Source organism: Lutra lutra, chromosome 13, assembly GCF_902655055.1.
Source record: "Lutra lutra chromosome 13, mLutLut1.2, whole genome shotgun sequence".
Lineage (NCBI taxonomy): Eukaryota > Metazoa > Chordata > Mammalia > Carnivora > Mustelidae > Lutra > Lutra lutra.
The window spans coordinates 25,603,657-25,630,679 of NC_062290.1; the positions used below are offsets into that span (position 1 = coordinate 25,603,657).

At 36.0% G+C, this 27,023-nt stretch overlaps 1 protein-coding gene across 4 annotated transcripts in view; it reads right to left on the reverse strand.

Moving 5' to 3' along the window:
* Window positions 1-27,023, reverse strand: part of GKAP1 (G kinase anchoring protein 1) — a 77,622-nt gene that overhangs the window by 16,439 nt on the left and 34,160 nt on the right. For 3 of the 4 annotated variants that reach the window (XM_047699677.1, XM_047699675.1, XM_047699676.1), the window contains exon 8: window positions 5,059-5,208. The exons of the other annotated variant lie outside the window; for it this stretch is intronic. In XM_047699677.1, coding sequence (XP_047555633.1) covers window positions 5,059-5,208 — 150 coding nt within the window. The remainder of the gene's footprint in view (window positions 1-5,058; window positions 5,209-27,023) is intronic. 4 annotated transcript variants of the gene reach the window in all.

Genomic DNA, 27,023 nt, shown 5'->3' on the forward strand with positions numbered 1-27,023 from the left:
AACCCTCAATTACTATCTTTTAAGAATTTTTTCAAGGAGCACCTGGGTAGCTCAGTCAGTTAGGTGTCTGATGTTTGAGTTTTGCTCAGGTCATGATCTCGGGTCGTGGGTCTGTTCCCCATGTCAGGCTCTACACTCAGTGGGGAGTTTGCTTGAGATTCTCTTTCCCCTGTCCCTCTGCCCCTCCCCTCACTCATGCACACTCCCCCCACAAAATAAATAAATAAATCTTTTAAAAAATTGTATTTCAAGGAGGGGTACCTGGCTGGCTCAGTGGGTAGAGCATGTAACTCTTGATCTTGGGGTTATGGGTTCAAGCCCTATATTGGGTAAAAATCACTTAAAAATATAAAATCTTTTTTTTTTAAATTTTATTTATTTATTTGACAGAGAGAAATCACAAGTAGGCAGAGAGGCAGGCAGAGAGAGAGGAGGAAGCAGGCTCCCTGCTGAGCAGAAAGCCCGATGTGGGGCTTGAACCCAGGACCTGGGATCATGACCTGAGCTGAAGGCAGCGGCTTAAACCACTGAGCCACCCAGGCACCCCTAAAATCTTTTTTTAATTTAAAATATAAAATCTTAAGTTGGGGATGCCTGAGTGGCTCAGTCAGTTAAGTGTTCACCTTCAGCTCAGGTTATGATCTCAAGGTCGTGGGATCAAGTCCCACATCGGGCTCCTTGTTCAGTGAGGAATCTTATCCCTCTGCCCCCTGCTCGTGCTCTCTCTCTCTCTCTGACAGATAAATAAATAAATTTTTAAGAAAAAAAATTTGTTTCAAGAAAATAATTCATAAAAAAATTAAACATAGGAAGATGTTCAATGAATATCAAGTGACCAATTCCATACAACCTAAATATTCAATAATAGGGTAATGAATGACCAAGTGAATTACACTGTATTGATTTGACAATATAATGCATGGTTCATAAAAGGGGCTATAAAACTATATTGCTTATTATTATAATTATTTTCAAAATACCTACGCACGTGGCATTTTCCTTTAAAATCAGTATTCAAAAATGAAACTATATGTTAAGAATGGGTGAATTAGAGTTGATTTATTTTGCACCTTTAACAATTCCTGAGTATATTAATGTATAGTACAAGAGGATTTATGGGTGTCTGGGTTGCTCAGTTGGTTAAGCAACTGCCTTCGGCTCAGGTCATGATCCTGGAGTCCCAGGATTGAGTCCCACATTGGGCTCCCTGCTCTGCAGGGAGCCTGCTTCTCCAGCTGACCTCTCTCCTCTCATGCTCTCTCTCTCTCATTCTCTCTCTCAAATAAATAAATAAAATCTTTTAAAAAAATGATTTAACCATGGCAAAAAGAAGAGCTTGCTTTCTTTGAGACAAGAGTATAATGGAGAAATGAAGGAGATAAAGAGAGAAATATTTTCCCAAATGGTCTCAATCTTTTTCTTTTCCCCATTACACTCAATGATACTCTCTGAGAAAATCCTAACTTCTTCATTATGAAAGATTTTGCATATGCAATAGAAATATATAATGACACACTAAGGTAAAAAGAAAATAACCCAATAGGTAGATTAAGAATTTGAACATTACCAAAATTTTGGTATCCCCCATGTGCCTCTTCCGAAATCATATCTCTTTCCCTTCCTTCCTGAAGATATCCCCTTTTATGAATTTTATATTGTCATTCTCTTCTTTTTTTAGTCTTTTACTGCATATATATAGTATCACTAAATAATATATTAAATTCACTATTTTAAAAAATATATATAAATGGCATCAAACTATTACTTGGTGACTTGCTTTTTTCATTAAACATTCATAAACATTATATTTTTGATATTCATCTATGTTGCTATGTATAACTATAGCTCATTCATTTCTCCTATAGATTTTGTTATTACAAACAACTGAGTTTAGAACATTCTTCTTGAACATGTGTCCAGGATTTAATCTAGGGTAGAATTTCTAGAACATATGGTCTTCCCATCATCTTCAACTTGAAAAGTTAATACCGGTTGCTAGGTTCTGGGGGACAACAAGGGAGAGGCCAGTAAAATGGTCCAATCTTTCAGCTATAAGATGAATCAGGTCAGAGAATCTAATGTACGCCATAGTGACTATGGTTGATAACAATGCATTGCATAATTGATGTTTGAAGAGGCTAGGACTTAAACATTCTTAAAAAAAAAAAAAAAGATAAGTATGTGAGATGGTAAATGTGTTTAAATAGATGGGAAGAAACATTTCACAATGTTTATGTATATCAAATCATCATGACATGCATTTTATTTTTTATGATGTGTATCTTAAGTATCTTCCAATTTTATATCTCAATTATATCTCAATAAAGCTGAAAAAAAAAACTGTTGCACCTTTAGCGCGCGCACACACACACACACACACACAAACTAATACCAAACTGTTTTCCAAAATGGTTATACTAATTTACACTATACCAGTGGCAGTATGCTACTGTTGTTCCACACCTTTAATATTACTGAGCACTGTCAAATTCTTAACACTAGTCTTCAACTTCATTTAGTTTTTCCTAGGCACTGCAATGAAATTATCATCACATAAAACTTTGTTCTCTGCTCAAAAACCTTCAAAAATTCTTTAGTGTCTACTTACTAAACCATAAATTGGTCATAAATACAACCAAACCATAAATCAAACCATAAATTGATCCTCCACAATCTTTTCCAACCTAACTTACCAAACTTACACTATTCTCCTCAAAGGGCCTTCTGTTTTAATTAGGTTGGCTTATACTTCACTGCCTCCATACTCACAGCATTCTAGTTTCTTCTCCCTCACCTGTGCATATTCAAATTCTACTGTTCTGTACATTCCAATTCAAAAGCCATTTTCTCCTAAGAAAGCCATCTCTGATCTCCATTCCTGTGAATTACCATGGCACTTTACCAATATATCTTTTTTGAAACACACCATTTTCTACCTTGTACAAAAATAATTATATATTGAGTACCATGTACAACATACTCCAATAAAAATTTAAAATTTTAACTACTAATTAATTGCAACTCCTAACAACAGTACATGAGAGGCAAGTAATTTCTTTCCAATGGAAAACAGCTGATAAGCTACCAAAGCTGTATTTTATGTTATTAGGTTTGATTGACTTCAAAGTCTTTGTTTTGGTTTTGCTTTGGTTTTATTAGATCATTAACATTACTTGACTGAATTTTTATATGCCCAGATTTGTTCTACAAAGGGTTTGAAACACCTATTTGCTGAAATATACAAATATAATTCTTTCTGTCCAAAAATAATCTGAGATGGCTTAAAAAAAAAAAAGATATGGACCACAAAGAGAAGAATCATAGTCAATGAAAAAAGAAGAAGCACATATCCTAACCATAAATGCTAACATTGTTGCATGGACTATACATAAAATTTGACAGTCAAGGCAAGACTTCAAAACATTAAATTTAATTCAATGTTAGAAAGGAAAAAGTTCACAAGTACTTCTTGTACAGGCAAGGATTTCTTGCCACTAAGTTGAAAATAGATTTCCATGTGGAATTATGTTAGTGTTATTTATAAACCCATCTTACTGCTGCATTAGAATAAAAAGGGTCTGACTTCTTTTGTGTCCTATATAACACAACACAGTCAGTGTTTAATTTGTTGAGTGACTGAATATATCAATCTTAATGAAACAATCTTAAAGAGATAATGTCCACTGAAGAATAGCAGGATAGGAAATGGGCTTTTAGATTTTGGAACAGCCACTGTAGGAATCTGTCAAAGACAAATTGTACAGAATTGCTGAATCATTATGTTGTACATCTGAAACTAATGTAACACTGTAGGTTTATTATAGTTCGATTAAAAAAAAAAAAAGAAAGAAAGAAAGGTGAACCAAAGGACTGTTATGTAGAAATGAAGAGCTGGCAAAAGTTACATTGCACTGATTTTCAGAACAGAATGTTAGCATTGTCTTAAAATATGTATGTATTTTCCAGCAACACCTGGCAGCCCAGGAATTAAATCAGAATAGGGAAAGTGGGCAATACTGCGAAAGCCAGTGCTGTGCACCTACAAGGGAAGAAGAGAAAACCAAGGAGGTAAAGGGAAAGCACTACTGCTGAACACTACTGAAATTGCTCACTACAAATTTCAGGCTGAGAAGTTATTGATGGATTGGAGGTCAATACATGGCAAAAAAAAAAAAAAAAAAAAAGGTACAAGCTTAAGAATAAGTTAGACCCAAGAAAGGGGGGTAAATAAAACAGAAGACTAGCAGTTGTGGTGAGAAAAATAAATGCAGACTTATAGGTCTCTATATGATGAGATCTTTTCTTTCTTTTTAGTTTTTGAGTAATGTATTTAAAATGTGAATATCATTTTTAGCTTGTGGACAATAGCTTGCAACCCCTGGTCTACAGGTTAAAATTCCAACTTCTTTGTTCCCCTTAAAAAGACCTTCATAATTTAAACCCAAGCTATTTCCCTGGTCCTGTTACCCCAGCCTCACACTCTGTGCATCTCAGTGCAGAACCTTCTATTGCCTGAATATTCAGTCTAAGGCTTGTGCAGCTCTGGGCCTCTGCTCTTGCACTTCCCATAGGGCCCCTCCATTTCTCTGCTTACAGTTTATTCATCATTCAATATCTATCCCAAATGTCAATTCTTCAGACACCTTTCACAATTCACCCGAGGAGGGAGCTAGTACCTTCTCTATTCAAAACCTCATTTGTATTGTTAATCTCTCTTTCCAGCCTTCATCATGCTGAATGATATCTCTATAGGTCTGCCTCCTCTTATCCACACTGCTCTGAGTATCTAAGTGAAGGGCAGTCTCACCCATTTCAGTTTTCCCACTCCCCTATACTGGTGCCTAACAGTACAAAGCACACACTCGATAAATATTCAATGAATGGGGTACCTCATACTTGTTAATAGAAGTATCTATGCATGATAATGACTAAGATAATATCCTAAAACTGTAGCATCATATCATCATAATTGGAATCTACTGTTTTAAGTTTTTTTAAAAAAGGAAAATTGCATTTTAATTTCACTATGATTTTAAGAGAATTTTCTATTTTACATGCCTGGTTGTGTTCATGAGCTGCGCAATTATCTGTTCCATTATATTCTGTAAGCTGTTCTCTTCTTTTTTCTCTAATAAGAATTTTATGAACATCATCTTCCAGTCTATTGAAGAATCCTCCATCATGTGATAAAGTCTGAGAACTCAATTCCTGTCAAAAATGAATTACGATTTACTATCATTCAACACAAAAGTGTATTCATTTAATAAATCTAGTCAGCAACCAGAAGGTTGGAGAATGAAAGAAAAATGGTAACTAGGAGACAATCAACCATCTGATTCTTCTCTATCTCCAGAAGATAAACAGTAGAGACACATTCTTAAATGTCCTTTTCTTCTTTTTTTTTTTTTAGTTGGGTATTGCTTGATTTAAAAAAAAAATTTATCCATACACCATATAATTTGCCCATTTAATATGCACATTTCCATGGTTTTTATATATCCAGAGTTGTGCAACCATAACCCTTTTATCACCCCGCAAAACAAGCCCTGAACTTTTAGCAGTCATTCTCCATTTCTTCCTAATACCTACCCCCTCAATTTCCCCTGCACAACACTAATCTACAGTCTGTCTGTATAGATCTACCTTTTCTGGACATCTGATATGAATGAAACCATATAATATGTGGTCTTTTGTGACTGGTTTCTTTCACTTAGTACAATGTTTTCAAAGTGCACCTATATTATAGCATGTATCAGAACTTCATTTCTGCAAATAATATCTCAATGATGGTACATGATATTTTACATCTCCATTCATTGGTTGATGGACATTTGGGTGGTTTCCACTTTTGGGCTATTATGAATAATGCTACTAAAAACATTCAAGAACAAGTTTTTGTGTGGCTATGTTTTCAGTTCTCTTGGGTATATATGTATAAGTACAACTGCTGGAACATATGGTAACTCTGTGTTTAATTTTTTGAGGAATTGCCAGATAGTTTTCCAAAGTGGCTGCACCATTTTACAGTCCTATCAGTAGCATATGAAGGTTCTAATTTCTTCACATTCTCACCAACACTTGCCATTGTCTGTCTTTATTGATCATAGCCATCCAAGTGAGTGTCAAGTGGTATCTCACTGTGGCTTTCAGCTGCATTTCCCTAATGGCTAATGGTGCTGAGAATCTTTTCATGTGCTTATTGGATATTTTTATATGTTTTTGGAAAAATGTCTACTGAGATCCTTTGCCCACTTTTTAACTGGATTTGTTTTTTACTTTTGAGTTTTAAGAATGCTTTATATATTCTAGATACAAGTCTCTTGTCAAATATATGGTTGGGAAACATTTTCTCCCACTCTGTGGGTTTTCCTTTCATGTTCCTTTTTTTTTTTTTTAAAAGATTTTATCTATTTATTTGAAGGAGAGAGAGAGTGCCAGCATGAGTCGGGGAGGGAGAGAGAGAGGGAGAGGGAGAGGGAGAAATAGACGCCCCACTGAGCAGAAAGCCTGATGTGGGGCTTGATCCCAGGACTCTGGGATCACGACCTGAGCCAAAGGCAGACACTTAACCGACTGACCCACCCAGGTGCCCCATCCTTTCACATTCTTGGTAGTGTCCTTTGTATTACAAAATTTCTGAATGTTGACAATGTCCAATTTATGCAAGAAACTACTACTTTACTCAAAGTTCTGAAAATTTACTCCTATAATTTCTTCTGAGAGCTTTAACATTTTAGCTCTTACATTCAGGTCTATAATCCACTTTGAGTAATTTTTGTGTGTGTTTGGGGTGAACAAAGGGTCCAAACTTATTCTTTGGCATGTGGATATCCAGCATTATTTGTTGAGAAGATTATTTCTTCCCCACCAAGTTGTCTTGGCATTCTTGTACAAGATCAACTGACCATAAATTCAAGAGTTTCTTTCTGGATTCAATTCTGTTCTGTCAACTTACAGGTCTACTCTTGTGCCATACCACACTGCCTTGACTAATGTAGTTCTGTATTGCTCCATCTTGCGCATTACATTTAAAAAATATTTTCTACATAAATTCTACATACTCATGATAAAGAGATAAGATTTTATCACTATCTACTCAATTATATTAAATTAGATATTGTACATGTTCTCAATTAAGGTAGCATTTCTTCTCCAACTTCTTGTTATAGAGAGAATGAAAGGGGTGCCTAGGTGCAGACAGTTAAGTGTCTGACTCTTGGTTTCAGCTCAGGTCATGATCTCAGAGTTGTAAGATTGAGCCCAGTGCTGGGCTCCGTGCTTAGCAGAGTCTGCTTGAAATAGTCTCTCTCCCTCTCCCCCATACCCATTCTCTCTCTCAAATAAATCTTTTAAAAAAATAGAGACTGAAGAAAATACTCTTCTTACTCTCATTAGTTTCATATATGTCCAACAGTCTTGAACTATAACACTCAAACTTTACCCATTTTAACTGTATTTGTAAGCAAATGACCCAAAAGTTCAAGTTTCTTTCCCTATATATTATCTTAGAAAGTATTTGAAAGAAACAAAAATGTGGATCACTTCTTAATAAACAAATGATATTAAAAATATTTGTGCCGCACACTGTATTTTGCAAAGCACTCATGTAAAGCATCACTTAGACTCTCACTAACATCATAAGAGGTTGATAGTGCAAGAATTATTTTGCCACAAAGTAATTAAGGATTCACTAAAGTTAAATAACTTGCCCATGAGTTATTCGATTGCTAAGTGCTACACATACAACTCAAAGTCTACTGCTTCATAAAATATGTCCAGTACATTCTAGTAAGATTTCACTTTAAATAATACAACAATGCTTAAAACAGTGCTAAGCTTCAATGGAAGGAATAACAGGATGGCAACTAACTGGCTTCTGGATTTCACTTCTTCAAAGAGTGCAATTCCGGCCAGTGTCCTCTGTTACGTGATTGCTACTACCATTACCAGCATGCCCATTGAAAAGGTACTCCGCCCTTGGGTATTTTTCAGCGAGGCAGAAAGTTTCTTTATAGAGTAAAAATAGAATTTTTCAAAAGACAGTTTGATGAGAAACTAGGGAGAAAAGCAGCAAAAACAAATCACCCACAATTCCCCCTACAACACCCACCCAAAAAGACAAAAAAGTGGCAAATGTAAGAACACATATTCTTTAAAAAGTTGGGCCAATTCAATTTCAATATAATTCAAATACTGAACATCTATTATGTGCCAAGTAAACAGCAAAAAAGACAGCATGGTATTTGTGTAAGTATAACCTTATAGATTACTGGAACATAATTGAGAGTTTAGACATAAGCCTTCACATTTATGGTCAGTTTTCCCCCCCCCAAAGATTGTACTTATTTATTTGAGAAAGAGAGAGCATGCGCAGGGGAAAAGGGCAGAGAGAGAGGGAAAAGCAGGCTCCCCATTCAACATGGGGCCTGACTATAGGACCCTTGGTCCATGACCTGAGCTGAAGGCAGACATTTAACTGACTAAGCCACCCAGGTGCCCCTGCTCAGTTTACTTTTTTACAAATGAATAAGGTACTTCATTAAGGAAACAAGAGTGTTTTCAACGAGTGGTGCCAGGAGAACTGGATATACACATTCCAAAAAGTGAATTTGGCCTCTTTTTTCACACCATACACAAAAATTAACTCAAAAAAGAATCAAAGAGGATTCTGAGAAGATTGAGAAAGAAGCACCAGGAATCTGTCTCCTCATCTAGACAACAATTGCACTGGCAGAATCTATGAGATGTGACTGTTTTAGAACTTTGAAATCTGTTGAAGGCTTGAACTTTCAGGACAAGATGGGAATGGTAAACGGAGGTTAATTTTGGTTAATTTTAGCTTTTAGCACAGTAGCAGCTACTCATTCCCCACACTCAGCCACATGGCAGGCAACTATGTGAATGTTTGTGGAGCAGCTTGCACAGTTTATAGGAACTAGGGTATCAAAAAGGACCCTGTCCTCCAAACAAAGGGAAGCTCCTCTCGTTACTGATTGCGCTCTGACCACAGAAGTGCAAAGAGACAAAGAGGCAGGCAACCATTGTAGTCGGTCGTACCTCTTCAAACTGTAGCAAGCCCCTCTCCCTCCAGCTGAAGTGAATTCTACTGGATTTAAAGCATTAGTGCCCTTTTTTCGTACCTTCATTTTTTACTTTTTCACGTTAGGGACCCAGACATTAAAAACTAGGTCATTGTGGGGCGCCTGGGTGGTTCAGTCATTGAGTGTCTGCTTTGGGCCCAGGTCATGATCCCAAGGTTCTGGGATCGAGCTCTGCTTTAGGCTCTCTGCTTGGTGGGAAGCCTGTGTCTCCCTCTCCCACTCGCTCTGCTTGTGTTCCCTCTCTGTCTCTCTCTGTCAAATAAATAAATAAAATCTTTTAAGAAACAAAAACAAAAAACAAAAACTAGGTCATCCGAAAACAAATGCCTGTAAGGGGAAAATTAGAAAGTAACTGTGCATGTCCATGGAAAAGGGCTCAGAAAAGACCTAGGAAATTAAGTATACACCTCATGTTCATACCTGGAACACAGACCTCCTATAACAATCATAAAAACAAAAATAATTTAAAAACACCACTCCCTGAGGAAGGAGGAGACTTTGATCTCCAGAGTTTCCACATTATTAGGTTAAAATATCTAGCATTTGACAAAAAAATCACAATGTATTCAAAGAAATAGGGAAGTATGGCCCATTGAGAGGCATAAAATAAATCAACAGAAACTGTCCCTGAAAAAGACTTTTGCAATTATGTGAGAAAAAGGCTTTAAAACAACTTTCATAAAGATGCTCAAAAAACAAAAGGAAGTTGTGGAGAAAACAAACAAAACAATGTGTGAACAAAATGGAAATATCAAGAGACAGAAAACCTAAAAAGATTTTTAAGAAATCCTGGATTTGAAAAGTACAACTACTAAAATGACAAAGGCAGAGTTGAGTAAGCAGAAGAAAGAATCAGTGAACCTAAAGACAGGACGATGAAAATTATGTAGGCAGAAAAATAAATGAAGAAAAGCAAACAGAGCCTAGGATACCATCAAGGAGACCAACATGCACAGTGAGGGGATCTCAGAAGGAGAGAGAAAGAGCATAGAGAATATTTTAAGAAATAGTGGCTCAGGCGCCTGGGTGGCTCAGTGGGTTAGGCCCTCTGCCTTTGGTTCAGATCATGGTCCCGAGGGTCCTGGGATCGAGCCCCGCACTGGGCTCTCTGCTCAGCAGAGAGCCTGCTTCCCCTTCTCTCTCTGCCTGTCTCTCTGCCTACTTGTGATCTCTGTCTGTCAAATAAATAAAAATAAATAACTTAAAAAGAAATAGTGGCTCAACTTTTTTACACCACACATAACAATAAATTCAAAATGGATGAAAGACGGAAATATCCACAGGAAACCATCAAAATCCTAAAGGAGAGCACAGGCAGCAACCTCTCTGACCTTGGCCACAGCAACTTCTTATTAGACATCTATCCATAGTCAAGGGAAACAAAAGCAAAAATGAAATACTGGGGCTTTATTAAGATAGAAAGTTTCTGCACAAGAAGGAAACAATGAACAAAACTAAAAGGCAACTGACAAAATGAGAGAAGATATTTGCAAATGACATATCAGATAAAGGGCTAGTACCCAGAATCTATAAAGAACTCATCAAACTCAATACTCAAAAAATAAATAATCCGGGGTATCTGGGTGGCTCAGTGGGTTAAGCCTCTGCCTTCGGCTCAGGTCATGGTCTCAGGGTCCTTGGATTGAGGCCCACATCAGGCTCTCTACTCAGCAAGGAGTCTGCTTCCCCCTCTCTCTCTTCCTGCTGCTCTGCCTACTTGTGATCTCTCTCTCTCTCTGTCAAATAAATAAAATCTTAAGAAATCATAAAAAATGAAAAAAAAATCCAGTTATGAAAATGGGCAGAAGGCATGAACAGACATTTCTCCAAAGAAGACATAAAAATGACTAAAAGACCATGTAAAAATGCTCAGTGTCACTCATCAGGGAAATACAAATCAAAACCATGGTAAGATACCATCTCATACCTGTCAGAACGGCTAAAATTAACTCGGGAAAACAACAGATGTTGGCAAGGATGTGGAGAAAGAGAAGAAAAGTCTTAGTAAAAAAGTCTTACACTATCAGTGGGAATGCAAACTGGTGCAGCCACTGTAGAAAACAGTATGGAGGTTCCTCAAAAAGTTAAAAATAGAACTGCACTGCAACCCAGCAATTACACTACAAGGTATTTATCTAAATACAAAAGTGCTAATTCGAATGGGCACATGCATCCCAATGTTTATAGCAGCACTATCAACAATAGCCAAATTATGGAAAGAGCCCAAATGCCCAACAACTGATGAATCAATAAAGAAAAGAATATGTGATGTGTATGTGTGCGTGTGTGTGTGTGTGTGTGTGTATATGAATGTATATGTGTGTGTGTATGGATATTACTTAGCCATCAAAAAGAATGAAATCTTGGGGCACCTGGGTGGCTCAGTGGGTTAAAAGCCTCTGCCTTTGGCTCAGGTCATGATCCCAGGATGCGGGGATCGAGCCCCACATCGGGCTCTCTGCTCAGCAGGGAGCCTGCTTCCCTTCCTCTCTCTGCCTGCCTCTCTATTTGTAATCTGTCTGTCAAATAAATAAATAAAATCTTAAAAAAAAAAGAATGAAATCTTGCCATTTGCAACAATATGGATGGAAGTAGAGTATATCATGCTAAGCAAAATAAGTCAGAGAAAGACAAATACCATATGATTTCACTCATATATGATATTTTTTTTAAAGATTTTTATTTATTTATTTGAGAGAGAGACAGTGAGAGAGAGAGTATGAGCGAGAAGAAGGTCAGAGGGAGAAGCAGACTCCCCATGGAGCTGGGAGCCCGATGTGGGACTTGATCCCAGGACTCTGGGACCATGACCTGAGCCGAAGGCAGTCGTCCAACCAACTGAGCCACCCAGGCATCCCCATATATGATATTTTAGAAACAAAACAGATGAATACAGAAGGGAGGAAAAATAAACAGGAAAAAAATGTAGCAGAAAACTTCCCAAATTTGATGAAACACATGAGTATAAACATTTAAGAAGCTCAAAGAAGCTTCCACATTAAGATGAACTGAGAGAAAGCCACACCAAGACCCATTATAAACAAACCTTCAAGGGCCACCTTGGTGGTTCAGTCAGTTGAGTGTCAGACTCTTGGTTTCAGCTCAGATCATGATCTCATGGGCTGTGGGATTGAGCCCTGCATTGAGCTCTGAGCTCAGCAGGGAGTCTGCTTGAGATTCTCTCCCTCTGTCCCTTCCCAGCTCTCCTCCCTCTCTCTAATAAGTAACTCTTAAAAAACAAGACAAACTTTCAAAAGACAAACACAAAGAAAAAAATCCTAAAACCAGTGAAAAGAAGTGAATTACCACATACAAGGGATATTTACTAAGACCATTAGCAGATTTCTCTTCAGAAACTTTGGAGCCCAGATGACATGGGCCAATATATTTGAATGCTAAAAGATAAAAACCTTTGGGGGCACCTGGGTGGCTCAGCGGGTTAAGCCGCTGCCTTTGGCTCAGGTCATGATCTCAGGGTCCTGGGATCGAGCCCCACATCGGGCTCTCTGCTCAGCGGAGAACCTGCTTCCTCCTCTCTCTCTGCCTGCCTCTCTGCCTGCTTGTGATCTCTCTCTGTCAAATAAATAAATAAAAAATCTTTTAAAAAAAAAGATAAAAACCTTTGAATCAATTATCTTATATGTGGGAAAACTGTCCTACAAAAATGAAGGAGGGGTGCCTGTGTGGCTCAGTCAGTTAAATGTCATGATCTTGTGATCTTAGGATGGAGCCCTGCACCTGGCTCCACACTCAGTGCGGAGTCTGCTTGAGATTCTCTCTTTTTTTTCCCTCTGCCCCACCCCTGCTCATGCTCTCACTCTCTCAAATAAAAAATATAATCTTTTAAAAAATTGAAGGAGAGGGCGCCTGGGTGGCTCAGTGGGTTGAGCCGCTGCCTTCGGCTCGGGTCGTGATCTCGGGGTCCTGGGGTCGAGTCCCGCATCGGGTTCTCTGCTCGGCAGAGATTCTGCTTCCCTCTCTCTCTCTCTCTCTGCCTGCCTCTCCGTCTACTTGTGATCTCTCTCTGTCAAATGGATGGATAAAATCTTTAAAAAAAAAAAGTTTGAAGGAGAAATTGAGACATTCCCAGATAAATAAAAACTGATGTTGTTTGTGAACACTAGACCTGCTCTGCAAGAAATGCCCAAGGGAGTCCTGGCAAGGTGGAAAGGACAGACATTAGACAGTAACTCAGAGCCATATAGAGAAATATACATCTATATAAAGGTAAATATATGGGCAATTATAAAAGTTGATATTACTGCAACAATGACATTTAGTCATATTTTTTGTTTTTGACATGACTTTAAAGATTAATGCATTTAATGAAAAAAATTAGTGTAAAAGGTAGTATTACTGTAACTTCAGCTTGTAACTCCAAATCTTGTTTCCTATATAATTTAGGAGACTAATGCACTTAAAATAATCATTAGTTTATGTTTTGGGGCATAGAATGTATGAAGATGTTATTTTGTAACATCAACAACTGAAAAGGCTAGGGATGGCAGTGTAAAGGAGCAGATTTTTGTATGTTAATGAAGTTATGCTGCTGTAAATTCAAGTTAGAGTGTTATAATTCAGGATATTAAATTTAATCTTCATGGTAATCACAAAGAAAATAACCAAAGAATATACACAAAAGGAAACAAGAAAGGAATTTAAACATTTCACTACAAAAAATCAACTACTCACAAAAGAAAACAGTAATGCAGGAAATGAGGGATAACAAAGCTATAGGGCATTTAAAAAGCAAACAGCACACTGATAGAAGTTCCTCATTAGCCATAATTACTTTAAATGTAAAATGGATTAAACTCTCTAATCAAAAGACACAGATTGGCAGAATGAATAAAAACAAACATCCAACTATATGGTCTCTACCAGAGACTCATATGGGATCAAAAGACACAAACAGGTTGAAAGTGAGGAGTCGAAAAAGATATTCTGTGCAAATATTAACCAAAGAGAGCTGGAGTGACTATACTAATATTAGTCAAAAGAGACTTTAAAATCAAAAAAGGTTACAAGAGATAAAGACAGACATTATATTTTAATAAAGGGTTTAACACAGCAGGAAAATATAACAATTATAAATATTTATATATGCAATGACAGACCATAAAGATATATTAAGAAAAACATGACAGAACTGGAGAAATAGGCAGTTCAATAGTAGTAATTAGAGACTTTAATACCCCACTCAAAATAATGAAGAGAATAACCGGACAGAAGTAAGGAAATAAAGAATTTAATACAGTAAATCAACTAGATCTATCAAATACATACAGAACACTTCTCAACCATAATAATATACACATTCTTTTCAAGGGCACTTTTTGGGATATTTTCTGGAAGAGCCCACATATAGGGCCACACATGAAGTCTCAATAGATTTTAGAAAGTATTATACAAAGTATATTCTCTGACAATGGGAAAGAGTTAGAAAACAACATTAGGTGGATAATTTACAAAATTACAGAAATTAAACAACACAGTTTTAAACAACCAATGTATCAAGAACAAAATCACAAGGGAAATTAGAAAATACTTAGGGACAAATGAAAACCCAAACACACCACACTAAAACTTACAGAATGCAACAAGAGCAGTGCTAAGGGAAATCAAAGCAACAACTCAACTTTACAACTTAAGGAACTAGAAAAAGAAGAAAAACTAAACCCAAAGCTGGCAGAAGGAAGGAAATGGTAAAAATTAGAACAGGTACACAAAACAGAGAATAGAAAAATATCAGAGAAAATTAAAGAAGCCAAAAGTTGGTTCTTCAAAGAGGTTAACAAAATTGACAAATCTTGAGCTAGAAGCATGAAGAAAAGACTCAAATTACTAAAGTCACAAATGAAAATGGGGATATTGGTTCTACAGAAATAGGATTATAAGAAAGTACTATAAAGAACTGTATGCCAAATAAATTGGATAACCTAGATGAAACAGACAAATACCTGGAAACAAAAACCTACCAAGACTAAATCATGAAAATAGAAAATCTGAATAGACCTATAACTACTAAAGAGATTTTATCAGTAATCAAAACTCTCCTAACAAAGAAAAGCCCTGGACCCGACTGTTTGGTGAATTCTACCAAATATTTAAAGAGCTAATACCAACGCTTCTTAAACTCTTCCCAAAAAAATGAAGAGAAGAGAACATTTCCTAACTCATTTTTAAGGCAGCATCACCTTGATACCCAAGCTAGATAGTGACACTACATGAAAACTATAGACCAATGTCTCCTAAAAATATAAATGCAAAAATCCTCAATGAAATACTAGCAAACAGAATTCAACAGCTAATTGAAAGAATTATACACCATGACCAAGTCAACCCACGGAAAGAAAAAAAAATTGCAAACCACGTATCTGATAAGGGATTAATATTCAGAATATATAGAGAACACCTAAAACTCAATAATAATAACAACAAAAGGGCACTTGTGTGGCTCCATCAGTTAAGCATCTGCCTTTGGCTCAGGTCATGATCTCAGGGTCCTGGGGTCAAGTCCTGTATCAGGCTCCCTACTCAGCAAGGAGTCTGCTTCTCCCTCTCCCTCTGCCCCTCCCCCAAGCTCCTGCTCTCTTGCTCATTCTCTGTCAAATAAAGTCTTAAAAAAAAAAACCAGTAACAAAAAAAAAAATAGTAATAATAACCCAATTTTAAAAAGGGCAAAGGACTCAAATAGACATTTCTTCTAAGGAGATATATGAATGCCAATAAGCACATGAAAAAATGTTTAACATCACTAATGATTAGGGAAATGCAAACCAAAATTACAATGAGGGGCACACGGGTGGCTCAATGAATTAAGCATCCAACTCTTGATTCAGCTCAGATCATGACCTCAGGGCCCTAAAATTGAGCCTCATATACAGAGCCCACTTAAGATTCTCTCTCTCCCTCCCTCTGCCCTATCCCTGGCCTGAACGTGCATGTGCACTTTCTCTCAAAAACAAACAAACAAACAAACAACAACAACAAAAACTCACTACAATAAGTTATCAAGTCATATCCATTAGAATGGTGCTGTTCAGAAAACAAGTGCAGGCAAGGATGTGGAGAAATCAGAACTTTTGCACACTGTTCATGGGAATGTAGTACAGCCACTGTGTAAAACAGCATGACTATTCCTCAAAAAATTAAAAGTAGAATTACCACATGATCCAGCAACTCCACTTCTGGGTGTATTCCCAAGACAACTGGAAGCAGGGTCACAGAGATATTTGTACAGCCATGTTCACAGCAGCATCATTCACGAGCTAAAACATGGAAGCAACCCAAGTGACCACTAACAGATGAATGGATAAGCAAAAGTATACAATGGAGTATTATTCAGCCTTAAAAAGGAAATTCTGCAATAATGGATAACATGGGAGAAACTTGAAGATGTTATACTAAGTGAAATAAGTCAGTCACAAAAAGACAAATACTGTATATGATTCTACTTATACGAGGTACTTAGAGTAGTTAGTCATAGAGACAGAATAGAATGGTGGTTGTCATGGGCTGTGGAGATAGAAGAATGGGGAGTTATTATTTAGTAAGTATAGATTTTCATATTTACAAGATGCAAAGAGTTACAGGGATGGATGGTGATGCTGCTGCACAACAGTATGAATGCAGTTAATACCACTGAACTATACATTTAAAAATGGCCAAGATGGTAAGCTTTATGTTAGAGGTATTTTGCCACAATAAAAAAATGGATCATAGACTTTAAAGGAATAAATAAAACTATAAAACTTCTAGGATAAGTCATTGTGGACCTGGGTTAGGCAAGTGCTATTAAATGAATACCAAAAGCACAATCCCTAAAAGAAAAAAAAAGATAATCTAGACTTCATCAGAATTGGAAACTTTTACGTTTCAAAAGACAACATTAAGAAAATAAAAAGGCAGGGCACCTGGGTGGCTCAGTGGGTTAAGTGTCTGCCTTTGGCTCAGGTCATGATCTTGGGGTCCTAGCATCAAGCCCCACATTGGGCTCCCTGCTCAGTGGGGATTCTGCGTTCTCAGTCTCTCTCTGCCCCTTCCCCCTCACCTGTGTGAGCACGTACTCTCAAATAAAATCTTAAAAAAAAAAAAAAAGGCAGATCACATCCTGTGAAAGAATATTTACAACTCATATATTTGGTAAAGAACATGTATCCAGGGGCACCTGGGTGGCTCAGTGTGTTAAAAGCCTCTGCCTTCAGCTCAGGTCATGGTCTCAAGGTCCTGGGATCAGGCCCCACATCGGGCTCTCTGCTCACTGGGGAGCCTGCTTCCCCTTCTCTCTTTGCCTGCCTCTCTGCCTACTTGTGATCTCTGTCAAAATAAATAAATAAAATTAAAAAAAAAAAAAGAACTTGTATCCAGAATGTGTAAAGGAATCTCAAAAAAATAAATAAATAAATAAATAAGATGACATACTTTAAAAATGAACAAAATATGTGAACAGACATTTCACCAAAGAAGACATAAAGACTGGCTGATGAGTGCATGAAAAGATGGCTCAAAATCACTAGTCATAGGAAAATGCAAATTAAAATGAGATACACTACGTACCCACTAGTATGGCTATAATCAAAACAAGAAACAATATCAAGTGTTAGCAGGGATGTGGAGAAACTGGAACCCTCATACATCACTTGTGGGAATGAAAAATGGTACACTCTGGAAAACAGCTTGACCATACAATGCAGCAATTTCACTAAGTATCCACCTAAGAGAAATGAAACAAGTATCTACACAAAGACATGTATGAAATATTCACAGCAAATCCCACCACTTGTTGAATAAACAACATTCACACAATGAAATGCTATTCAGCAATGAAGTGAGATGGACTATTGACACATACTATAATGTAACATGGACAAATCTTAAAAATGGACTATGGTTATGGTTGCAGTTTTTCAAATTCATTATAAGTTACTCTATTGAATTATACACTTAACAAAGGGGGAATTTTATAGTATGTAAATTATAACTCAGTAAGACTTTTTTTTAAAAGAACATCCATGAAAGCACCATTTTACTTAAAAACTAGAACATTACCAGGACCTTATGCCCTACTGTAAGAGTAACTGTTAACATGAATTTAGTGTTTACTATTTCCATATTTTATTGGTTTTATTAGATGTCACTAAACAATATTCATTTTTAATTTTTTTTAAATTTAATGTTTTCAGTGTTCCAAGATTCATTGTTTATGCACCATACCCAGTGCTCCATGCAATACGTGCCCTCCTTAATACCCACCACCAGGCTCACCCAAACCCCCAACCCCTTCTCCTCCAAAACCCTGTTTGTTTTTCAGAGTCCACAGTCTCTCATAGTTCGTCTCCCCCTCCAATTTCCCTTAATTCACTCTTCCTTTCCTTCTAATGTCCTCCATGTTATCCCTCATGCTCCCTCCATCAGAAGGATGAATACCCAACTTTTGTATCAACATGGACAGGACTGGGGGAGATTATGCTGAGTGAAATAAGTCAAGCAGAGAAGATCAATTATTATATGGTTTCACTTACTTGTGGAAAAACAGTCATTTCACATGAGTTTTGGGTTTTTTTAATTTAAAAATTTTTATTTATAAAAAAAATTTTACTTACGAAGTTAGACATTTTTTATGGTTTTTGAAAAATGCTTGATTTTGTAAAATGCTTGAGGTCTCTTAACTACATTTAAAATTTCTATCCCTTGAGACAGCAAGAAAACAAGACAACCATCTTTTTTTTTTTTTAAAGATTTTATTTATTTATTTGATAGAGACACAGTGAGAGAGGAACACAAGCAGGGCGAGTGGGAGAAGGAGAAGCAGGCTTCCTGCCAAGCAGGGAGCCTGATGTGGGGCTCAATCCCAGAACCCTGGGATGAGCCACCCAGGCACCCCCAACCATCTCCTTTTTAACCATGTGACAGGTATTCTTTCTGTGTCTGAATAATAATTATGAGTTGTGTTTTGAAAATATGTTCTCTCAATTGTGCCTCTTTTTACATTCTTTTTGATATTGCGTAACATATTATTGATTTTGTATAACAATTTTTTTGTTAAAAAAAATCCCTACCTAGACCATCACAAATATATTCCGTATTTTCTAGTTTTAAGGGCTGTACAATTGCCTTTCACATAGAAGTATTTAATCTAGTGGAACAGATTTGAATGTGTGATGAAAAACTGAGATCCAATTTGTTTTTTTCCCAATATGACTAACAACTGTCCCTTGCTTTTCCACGTATAAGACATGATGTTAAGTAATAAGCACACTGTGGAATTAGCACAGGAAGAAATCAACCACTGAAAAATACAGAGAGATTAAAAAATAGACCACTGCATATGTGGAATCTTGATGAATGACAGGTAACATATTAAATATGGGTTCTTCTTTAGGAGCTCTTCGCTATTTTTTAGCCTTTGTTCTTCTATATTAGTAATTTGCTGAGTTTGGGGGGGAGCTTTTAAGATTTTCATTGGAAATGCAAAAACAATTTGGGGAAAACTGTTACTTTCATTATAATAAAGCTTCTTATCCACACAAACAGCATGTCTTTGTATCTGTGTAGGTCATCTTTGTCTTTCAGTAAAATTTTATAATCTGTTCCATTAAGTTTCTGCATAACTTCTGTTAGATCTTTAGATACCTTATAATATTTTGTTGCTTCTGTAAATAGCATCCTTTTAAGAAATAACTTTTCTTTCATACTTGCATAAAGAAAGTCCAATTCTAAGTTTTTGTTGTTTGAATTTTTAAATTGAGTATATTTGACACGCAACTATAGATTCAGGTGTACAACATAGTGATTCAACTTCTCTACATGTAATGCTGTGCTTACAAGTGTAGCCACCATCTGTCAACATACATCACTATTAGTGTATCAGTGGCTACATTCCCTATGCTGTGCCTTTTATTCCTGTAACTTATTCATTCCATAAGTAGAAGCCTGTCTCTCCCACTGCCCTTCACCCATTTTGCCCATACCCCACCCCACTCTCCTCTGGCAACCATCAGTTTGTTCTCTGTATTTGCAGGTCTGATTCTGCTTGTTTCTTTATTCATTTGTTTTATTAAGTTCCACATATGAGTGAAATCATATCATATTTGTCTTTCCCAGTCTGACTTATTTCACTTAACATAATATCCTTAGATCTATCCATGTTGAGAACATACAAAGCATAAATATAGCCTGAAGAATAATTATGAAATGACATGCTTATAAGTTACTAACAAGGTAATAGAACTCTGCTAGCACCCCAGAGGATTCCATGCTTTTCTTTTCTTCTTCATTAGAGATGTGATTATTTGAACTTTTTGTGATAATCTCTTTGATTTTATTGCCTGTCAAGTTATGCATGCATCTCTAAATGTGTTTAATATTGCTTATTTTTTTTTAAAGATTTTATTTATTTATTTGACAGAGAGAGATCACAAGTAGACAGAGAGGCAGGCAGAGAGAGAGAGAGAGAGGGAAGCAGGCTCCCTGCTGAGCAGAGAGCCCGATGCGGGACTCGATCCCAGGACCCTGAGATCATGACCTGAGCCGAAGGCAGCGGCTTAACCCACTGAGCCACCCAGGCGCCCTAATATTGCTTATTTTTGAACTTTATATGGAATCATGTTGTTCCTGACAACAGTAATTCAGTCACTTTCAATGCTGATTAGTATTCCATTGACTAAATTTGCCATAGTTTGTTGTTCATTTCATGGTTGATGGACATTTAGATTCTTTACATGTTTTGATCTTAATGAACAATGATGCTTTAAAGTCTTATACATGTATAGTGGTCCACATAAGCACATATTACCACCGAGCATGTACTCAGGAGTAAAAATACCGGGTTATGGGTTATGGGCATCTTCAATTTTATATGGTTTGGAAAACTAATGTTTCATTAAAATTTTTAAAATTTAATTTTTAATTTTTTTTTTTATTGTGGTGTAATTGACAGAGAGCACCATATTAGTTTCAGGTGTCTAACAATTCACTGTATATACTGCAAAATGATCACCACAGTAACTCTAATTAACATCTGTCACCATACACAGTTATACAATTTTTTTTCAGTGATGGGAACATTTAACATTTCAAATATGCAATACAGTATTAACTGTAGTAACTATGCTATATTACATCTCCATGATTTATTCTGCAACTGGAAATCTATACATACTTTTGATTCCCTCCACCCATTTTGCCCACTCCCTCATCTGTAACTATGAGCTGGTTTTAGGGGCTCTCTAACTATGAGCTTGGTGTTAAGGTTTTTTTTTTTTTTTTTTTTTTTTAGATTCTGCATGTAAGTGAGATCATACATTATTTGTCTTTGACTTATCTCACTTAGCACAATGCCAAAGTCCATCCATGTTCTCATAAATGGCAAGATTTCATTATTTTCTATGACTGAATATTTCATTGTACATACATATACTACAATTTCTTTATCCATTTGTATCCATTGTAAAACTTGTTTCTACATCCTGGCTCTTATAAATAATGCTGCACTAAACATGTGGGTGCATATACCTTCTCCACTTAGTGTTTTGTTTTCTTCAGATAAATAACCAGAAATGGAATTGCTGGATCATATGGTAGTTCTACTTTTAATTTTTTGAGGAACCTCCATACTGTGTTCTATAGTGGCTGTACCAATTGATATTCCCATCAATGACGCCTGAGGGTTCCCTTTTCTCCACACCCTCACCAATATTTGTCATCTCTTGTCCTTTTGATGATAGCTCTTTTAACAGGTGTGAGGTGATGTCTTATTGTGGTTTTGATTTGCATTTTCCTGATGATCAGGAATGTTGAGCATCTTTTCATATACCTGTTGGCCATCTGTATGTCTTCTTTGGAAAAATGTCTACTCATATCCTCTGCCCATTTTTTAGTGAATTTTTTTTTTGCTACTGAGTTGTACAACTTCTTTGTATTTTTTGAACATTAATGCCTTATTAGATATATGATTTGCAAATATTTTCTTCTATTCAGTAGATTACCTTTTCATTTTGATGATGGTTTCCTTTTGCATGCAGAAGTTCTTAGCTTGATGGAGCCCCACTTGTTTATTTTTGCTTTTATTGCCTCTGCTTTTGGGGTCATATCCAAAAAACTCATTGCCAACGGCAATGTAAAGTTTACCACCTATGTTTTCTTATTGGAATTTTTAAAAAATTGTAGCTGACATACAATGCTACATTTATTTCAGGTGTACAACACAGTGATTCAACAGTTCTATGTTTCACAATGCTCACCACAAAAGTGCAGTCACCATTCAGTGTTATGATATTATTGACTATATCCCCTATGCTGTACTTTTCATCCCTGTAACTTACTTATTTTATAACTGGAAGTTTGTACTTCAGTTTTGCCCATTTTCCTACCACCCTCCCATCTGGCAACTGCTAAGTTGTTCTCTGTTTATGAATCTTCTACTTATGAGTTTTATTTGCTCATATTTTTAGATTTCACATATAAGTTAAATCATACGGTATTTGTCTTCCTCTGTCTGACTTATTTTACTTAGCATAACACCCACTAAGTTCATCATGTTACCACACTTGGCAAGATTTCATTGTGGTTTTTTGTTTGTTTTTTGCTAACTCTTCTAGGAGTTGTTTTTTTTTAAGATTTTATTTATTTATTTGTCAGGGACAGAGGGAGAGAGAGCGAGCGAGCACAGGCAGACAGAGAGGCAGGCAGAGGTGGAGGGAGAAGCAAGTTCCCTGCCCAGCAAGGAGCCCGACGTGGGACTCAATCCCAGGACGCTGGGATCATGACCTGAGCCGAAGGCAGCTGCTTAACCAACTGAGCCACCCAGGCGTCCCTCTTCTAGGAGTTTTAAGGTTTTGGGTCTTACATTCAAGTATTTAGTCCATTTTAAGTTAATTTTTGTGTATTGTATAAGATAGTGGTCCATTTTTCCCAGTACCATTTATTGAAGAGACTGTCCTTTCCCCATTGTATATTCTTGCTTCCTTTGTCATAAATTCACTGACCACATAGGTGTGGATTTATTTCTGAGCTTCTCTATTTTGTTCCATTGGACTGTGTCTTGTTTTTATGCCAATACCATTTTGTTTTGATTACTACAGCTTTATAGTACAGCTTGAAATTAGTGAGCATGATATCTCCAGTTTTTTTTCTTCTCTAGATTTCTTTGGTTATTCAGTGTCTTTTGTGGTTCCATACAAATTTTAGGACTGTTTGTTCCAGTTCTGTGAAAAATCCCACTGGAATCTTGATAGGGACTGAGTTGAATCTGTAGATTGCTTTGGGTAGTGTGGACATTTTAACAATATTAATTCTTCCACTCCATAAGCATGGGATATCTTTCCATTTATTTGTGTTTTCCTCAACTTCTTTCATCAATGTCTTATAGTTTTGAGTCTACATGTCTTTCAACTCCTCAGTTAAACTTATGCCTAGGTATTTTATTCTTTTTGATGCAACTGTAAAAGAATTGCTCTCTTAATTTTTCTGATAGGTTGTTATTATTAGTATATAGAAATGCAACAGATTTTTGTATATTGCTTTCATATTCTGCAACGTTAATGAATTAATTTATTGGTTCTAATGGTATTTTGGTAGAGTCTTTATTGGGCCTTTTCTATACACAATATCATGCCATCTACAAATAGTGACAGTTTTATTTTCTGATTTGGATGCCTTTTATTTCTTTTTCTCACCTAATTGCCCTGGCTAGGACTTCCAATACTATGTTGAACAAAACTGTTTGTAACAAGTTACCTCTTCATAACACACACAAGTCATCAGATGCTTGGATTTTTGCTAAACTGGAGGTTAAGTAATATTCTCTTTGTGGTTTTAATTTGCATTTCCATGATTACTAATGAGCTTGAACATCTTTTTATTTATTTTTAAGCCATATAAATATCCTCTTTTCTGAGTACTTGCTTTTCTACAGATTCTTCAATGACTTATTTTAGAAAAAAATCTTTTCCTACTCTGAAGATCATCCTTTCACTTATCTAATATATTTTGATGGAAAGAAGTCCTTAATGTATCAATTTAAAGCTAGTGGGTTTTGTGTTTTTCCTACCCTAAAGTCATAAAAATATTCCTGTATTAGCACCTATAAGCTTTGTTAACAGAACCTTTGACTTTTAGGGCTTTAATCCACTGTGAGTGAATTTTTATGTATGATATGAAGTAATAATCTAATCTTTTTTCCACAAAAATACTCAATTGCCCAAACCCATGTATTTTTAAAAAGTTCATCCTTTACCCAGTACTATTCCACATCACTCTGTTATAGATCAAGGTTACACTCGTGGTTGGGTGGTTGGCCTGTTTCTGGGCTATTTTGTTCTAATGGTCTATTTATCTATCATTATGCCTATACCTTAGTGTATTAATTATTAATTTTATAAGAAAATCTTGATATATGATTGGGCAAATTCTCCTTTTTCGTCATGAATGTTTTGATTATTTTGGTCCTTTGCACTTCCACATTAATTTTTTAGAAGTGCTTTAGTTTTTAGTTTAAAAACTAAATTGTCAAAATGAAACAGAGACAGACTCAAATACAGAGAACTGGTGGTTGTGAGGGGGTGGGTGCGTAAAATACATTAAGGAGATTAAGATGTACAAGCTGCCAGTTATAAAATAAGTAAGTCATGGGGATTTAAAGTACAGCATAGTGAACATTTTCAATAAAATTGTAATAACTTTGTACAGTGACAGATTGTAACTATACTTACTGTAGTAAGCATTTTGTAATGTGTACAAATATTGAATCATCTTATACTAATATAAAATATATATTATCTTATATATCTTATATCTATATAGATATATCTTACATATATTAATGTATCATTATATATTATCTTGTACTAACATAAAACTAATATAATCTTGCAGGTGAACTTCACTGGTTGGAACTGCACTGATTTTACAGATTAATTTGAGAAAAAGTGATACCTTTATAATAGTAAGTCAAGGTATATTCCTCTACTTAAGTCTTTACCTGCTTGCAATAAAGTTTTGTAATTTTCCCAATATAGGTCTTACACATTTTTATGAAATTTATTCCTAGGTATCATTATATTACTGTAAAAAGCATTTTGATTTTAATTACACTGTTAGTGGCATACAAAAATACAAATAATTATTGAAACTGTTTCCTCATCTATAGCGAAAGAAACTAAAGCTAGGATAATAAAAAAACCTTTTGTCAACCTTTGTACCAGGAATGCAAAAATAACTTCTCTTATTTCACAAATTCTTATACCTCTAACAAGTCTAAAATGGTATATCCACTTTGGAAAACTCTTCAGTAGTTCCTTACAGTTAAACATACATCAAGAGAATAAAAGACACAGCATAAGGAATATAGCCAATGATACTGTAATAGCATTGTATGGTGACAGATAGTAGCTTACACTTGTGGTGAACATATAACATACACCTTGTCAAATCACTATATTATATAACTGAAACTAATGTAACATTGTGTGTCGACTATATTCAAATTTCTAAAAATGAAAGAAAAACAAATAAGCAAACATACATCTATCCCATGACATAGCAATTTCATTCTTAGGTTTCTACCTAAGAGAAATTCCACATGTAAAGACTTGTACATGGATGCTCATAGCAGCATTATTCATAATTCAAAAAGTGGAAACAACCAGGGCGCCTGGGTGGCTCAGTCGGTTAAGCATCTGACTCTTGATTTCAGCTCAGGTCTTGATCTCAGGGTTGTGAGTACAAGCCCTGCATTGGGCTCCACACTGTGCAATGAGCCTACTTTAAAAAAAAAAAAAAAGGTGGAAACACCCCAAATATCCAAGTGATTAATGTGTAAATAAAATCAAATACAATGGAATACTATTAGTGATCAAAAGGAATGAAGTACCGATAGATGTTACAATATGAATGAACTTAAAAAAAACATCAGGCTTAACGTAAGAAATCTCAAAAACCACATTCTTATGATTCCATTATATTAAATGTCCAGAACAGGCAAATCAATACAGATGATATACCGGTTACCTAAGTTGGGGGAGGGGGTTAGGACAGAAGAGGTATGGGCAATAACTGGTAAGAAGTATGAGGTTTATTATGGGGATGACAGAATTATTCTAAAACTAGATTACAGTAATGGCTGTACAACTCTGTATTAATATACTAAAATCAGCTGAACTATACACTTTAATGGATAACTTTGAAGTATGTAAACTATACCTAAATAAAGCTGTGTTTTTAAAATATTTTGTTTAAGTCATCTTTACACCCAACATGGGGCTCAAACTCATGACCCCAAGTTCAAGAGTCACATGCTCTACCAATTGAGCCAGCCAGGTGCCCCTAAATAAAGCTGTTTTTTTTAAAAATCTTCTAATAGCCTTACTCAAAATGGCAAAAACAAACAAACAAAAAAAAACCCCACGAAATGTCTATCAACAGGAAAATAAACACATTGTGATATCATGGAATACAATTTAACAATGAAAAGGTATGCACAACAACATCAATGAACCTTCAACATTCTGGGAGGGAAAGAGCCAGACCAAAGAATAACATACTGTATGCTTTACTTCAAATAAAGAGGCTCTTGCCCTATCCTCCTTCCCGGTTTGTTATACCAACCAAATAAGCATCTTTTTCTTGCTTATGTTGGATTGAGTTGGGCTTCTCTTACTTAAAACAAAAGAGAGAGGGTTAACAAGTATACAAGACCAGTGCTCTAACCCCTGAGCTATGGAGCCAGGGTTAACAACACAAATAAGGGAAGTATAATCAAGACAAATAAGGGAAGGCATGGGAACAAAAATAAGTTCAGGACATTGAAGAGTAGGAAACAGGTTGAGTTGCTTAGATAAAGCCAGATTTTAGGTGAGATTTTTAAAAACTATGTAGAATTTCTTTGCTTTTAAATTTTAATGGGCTATTATTGCTGTTCTC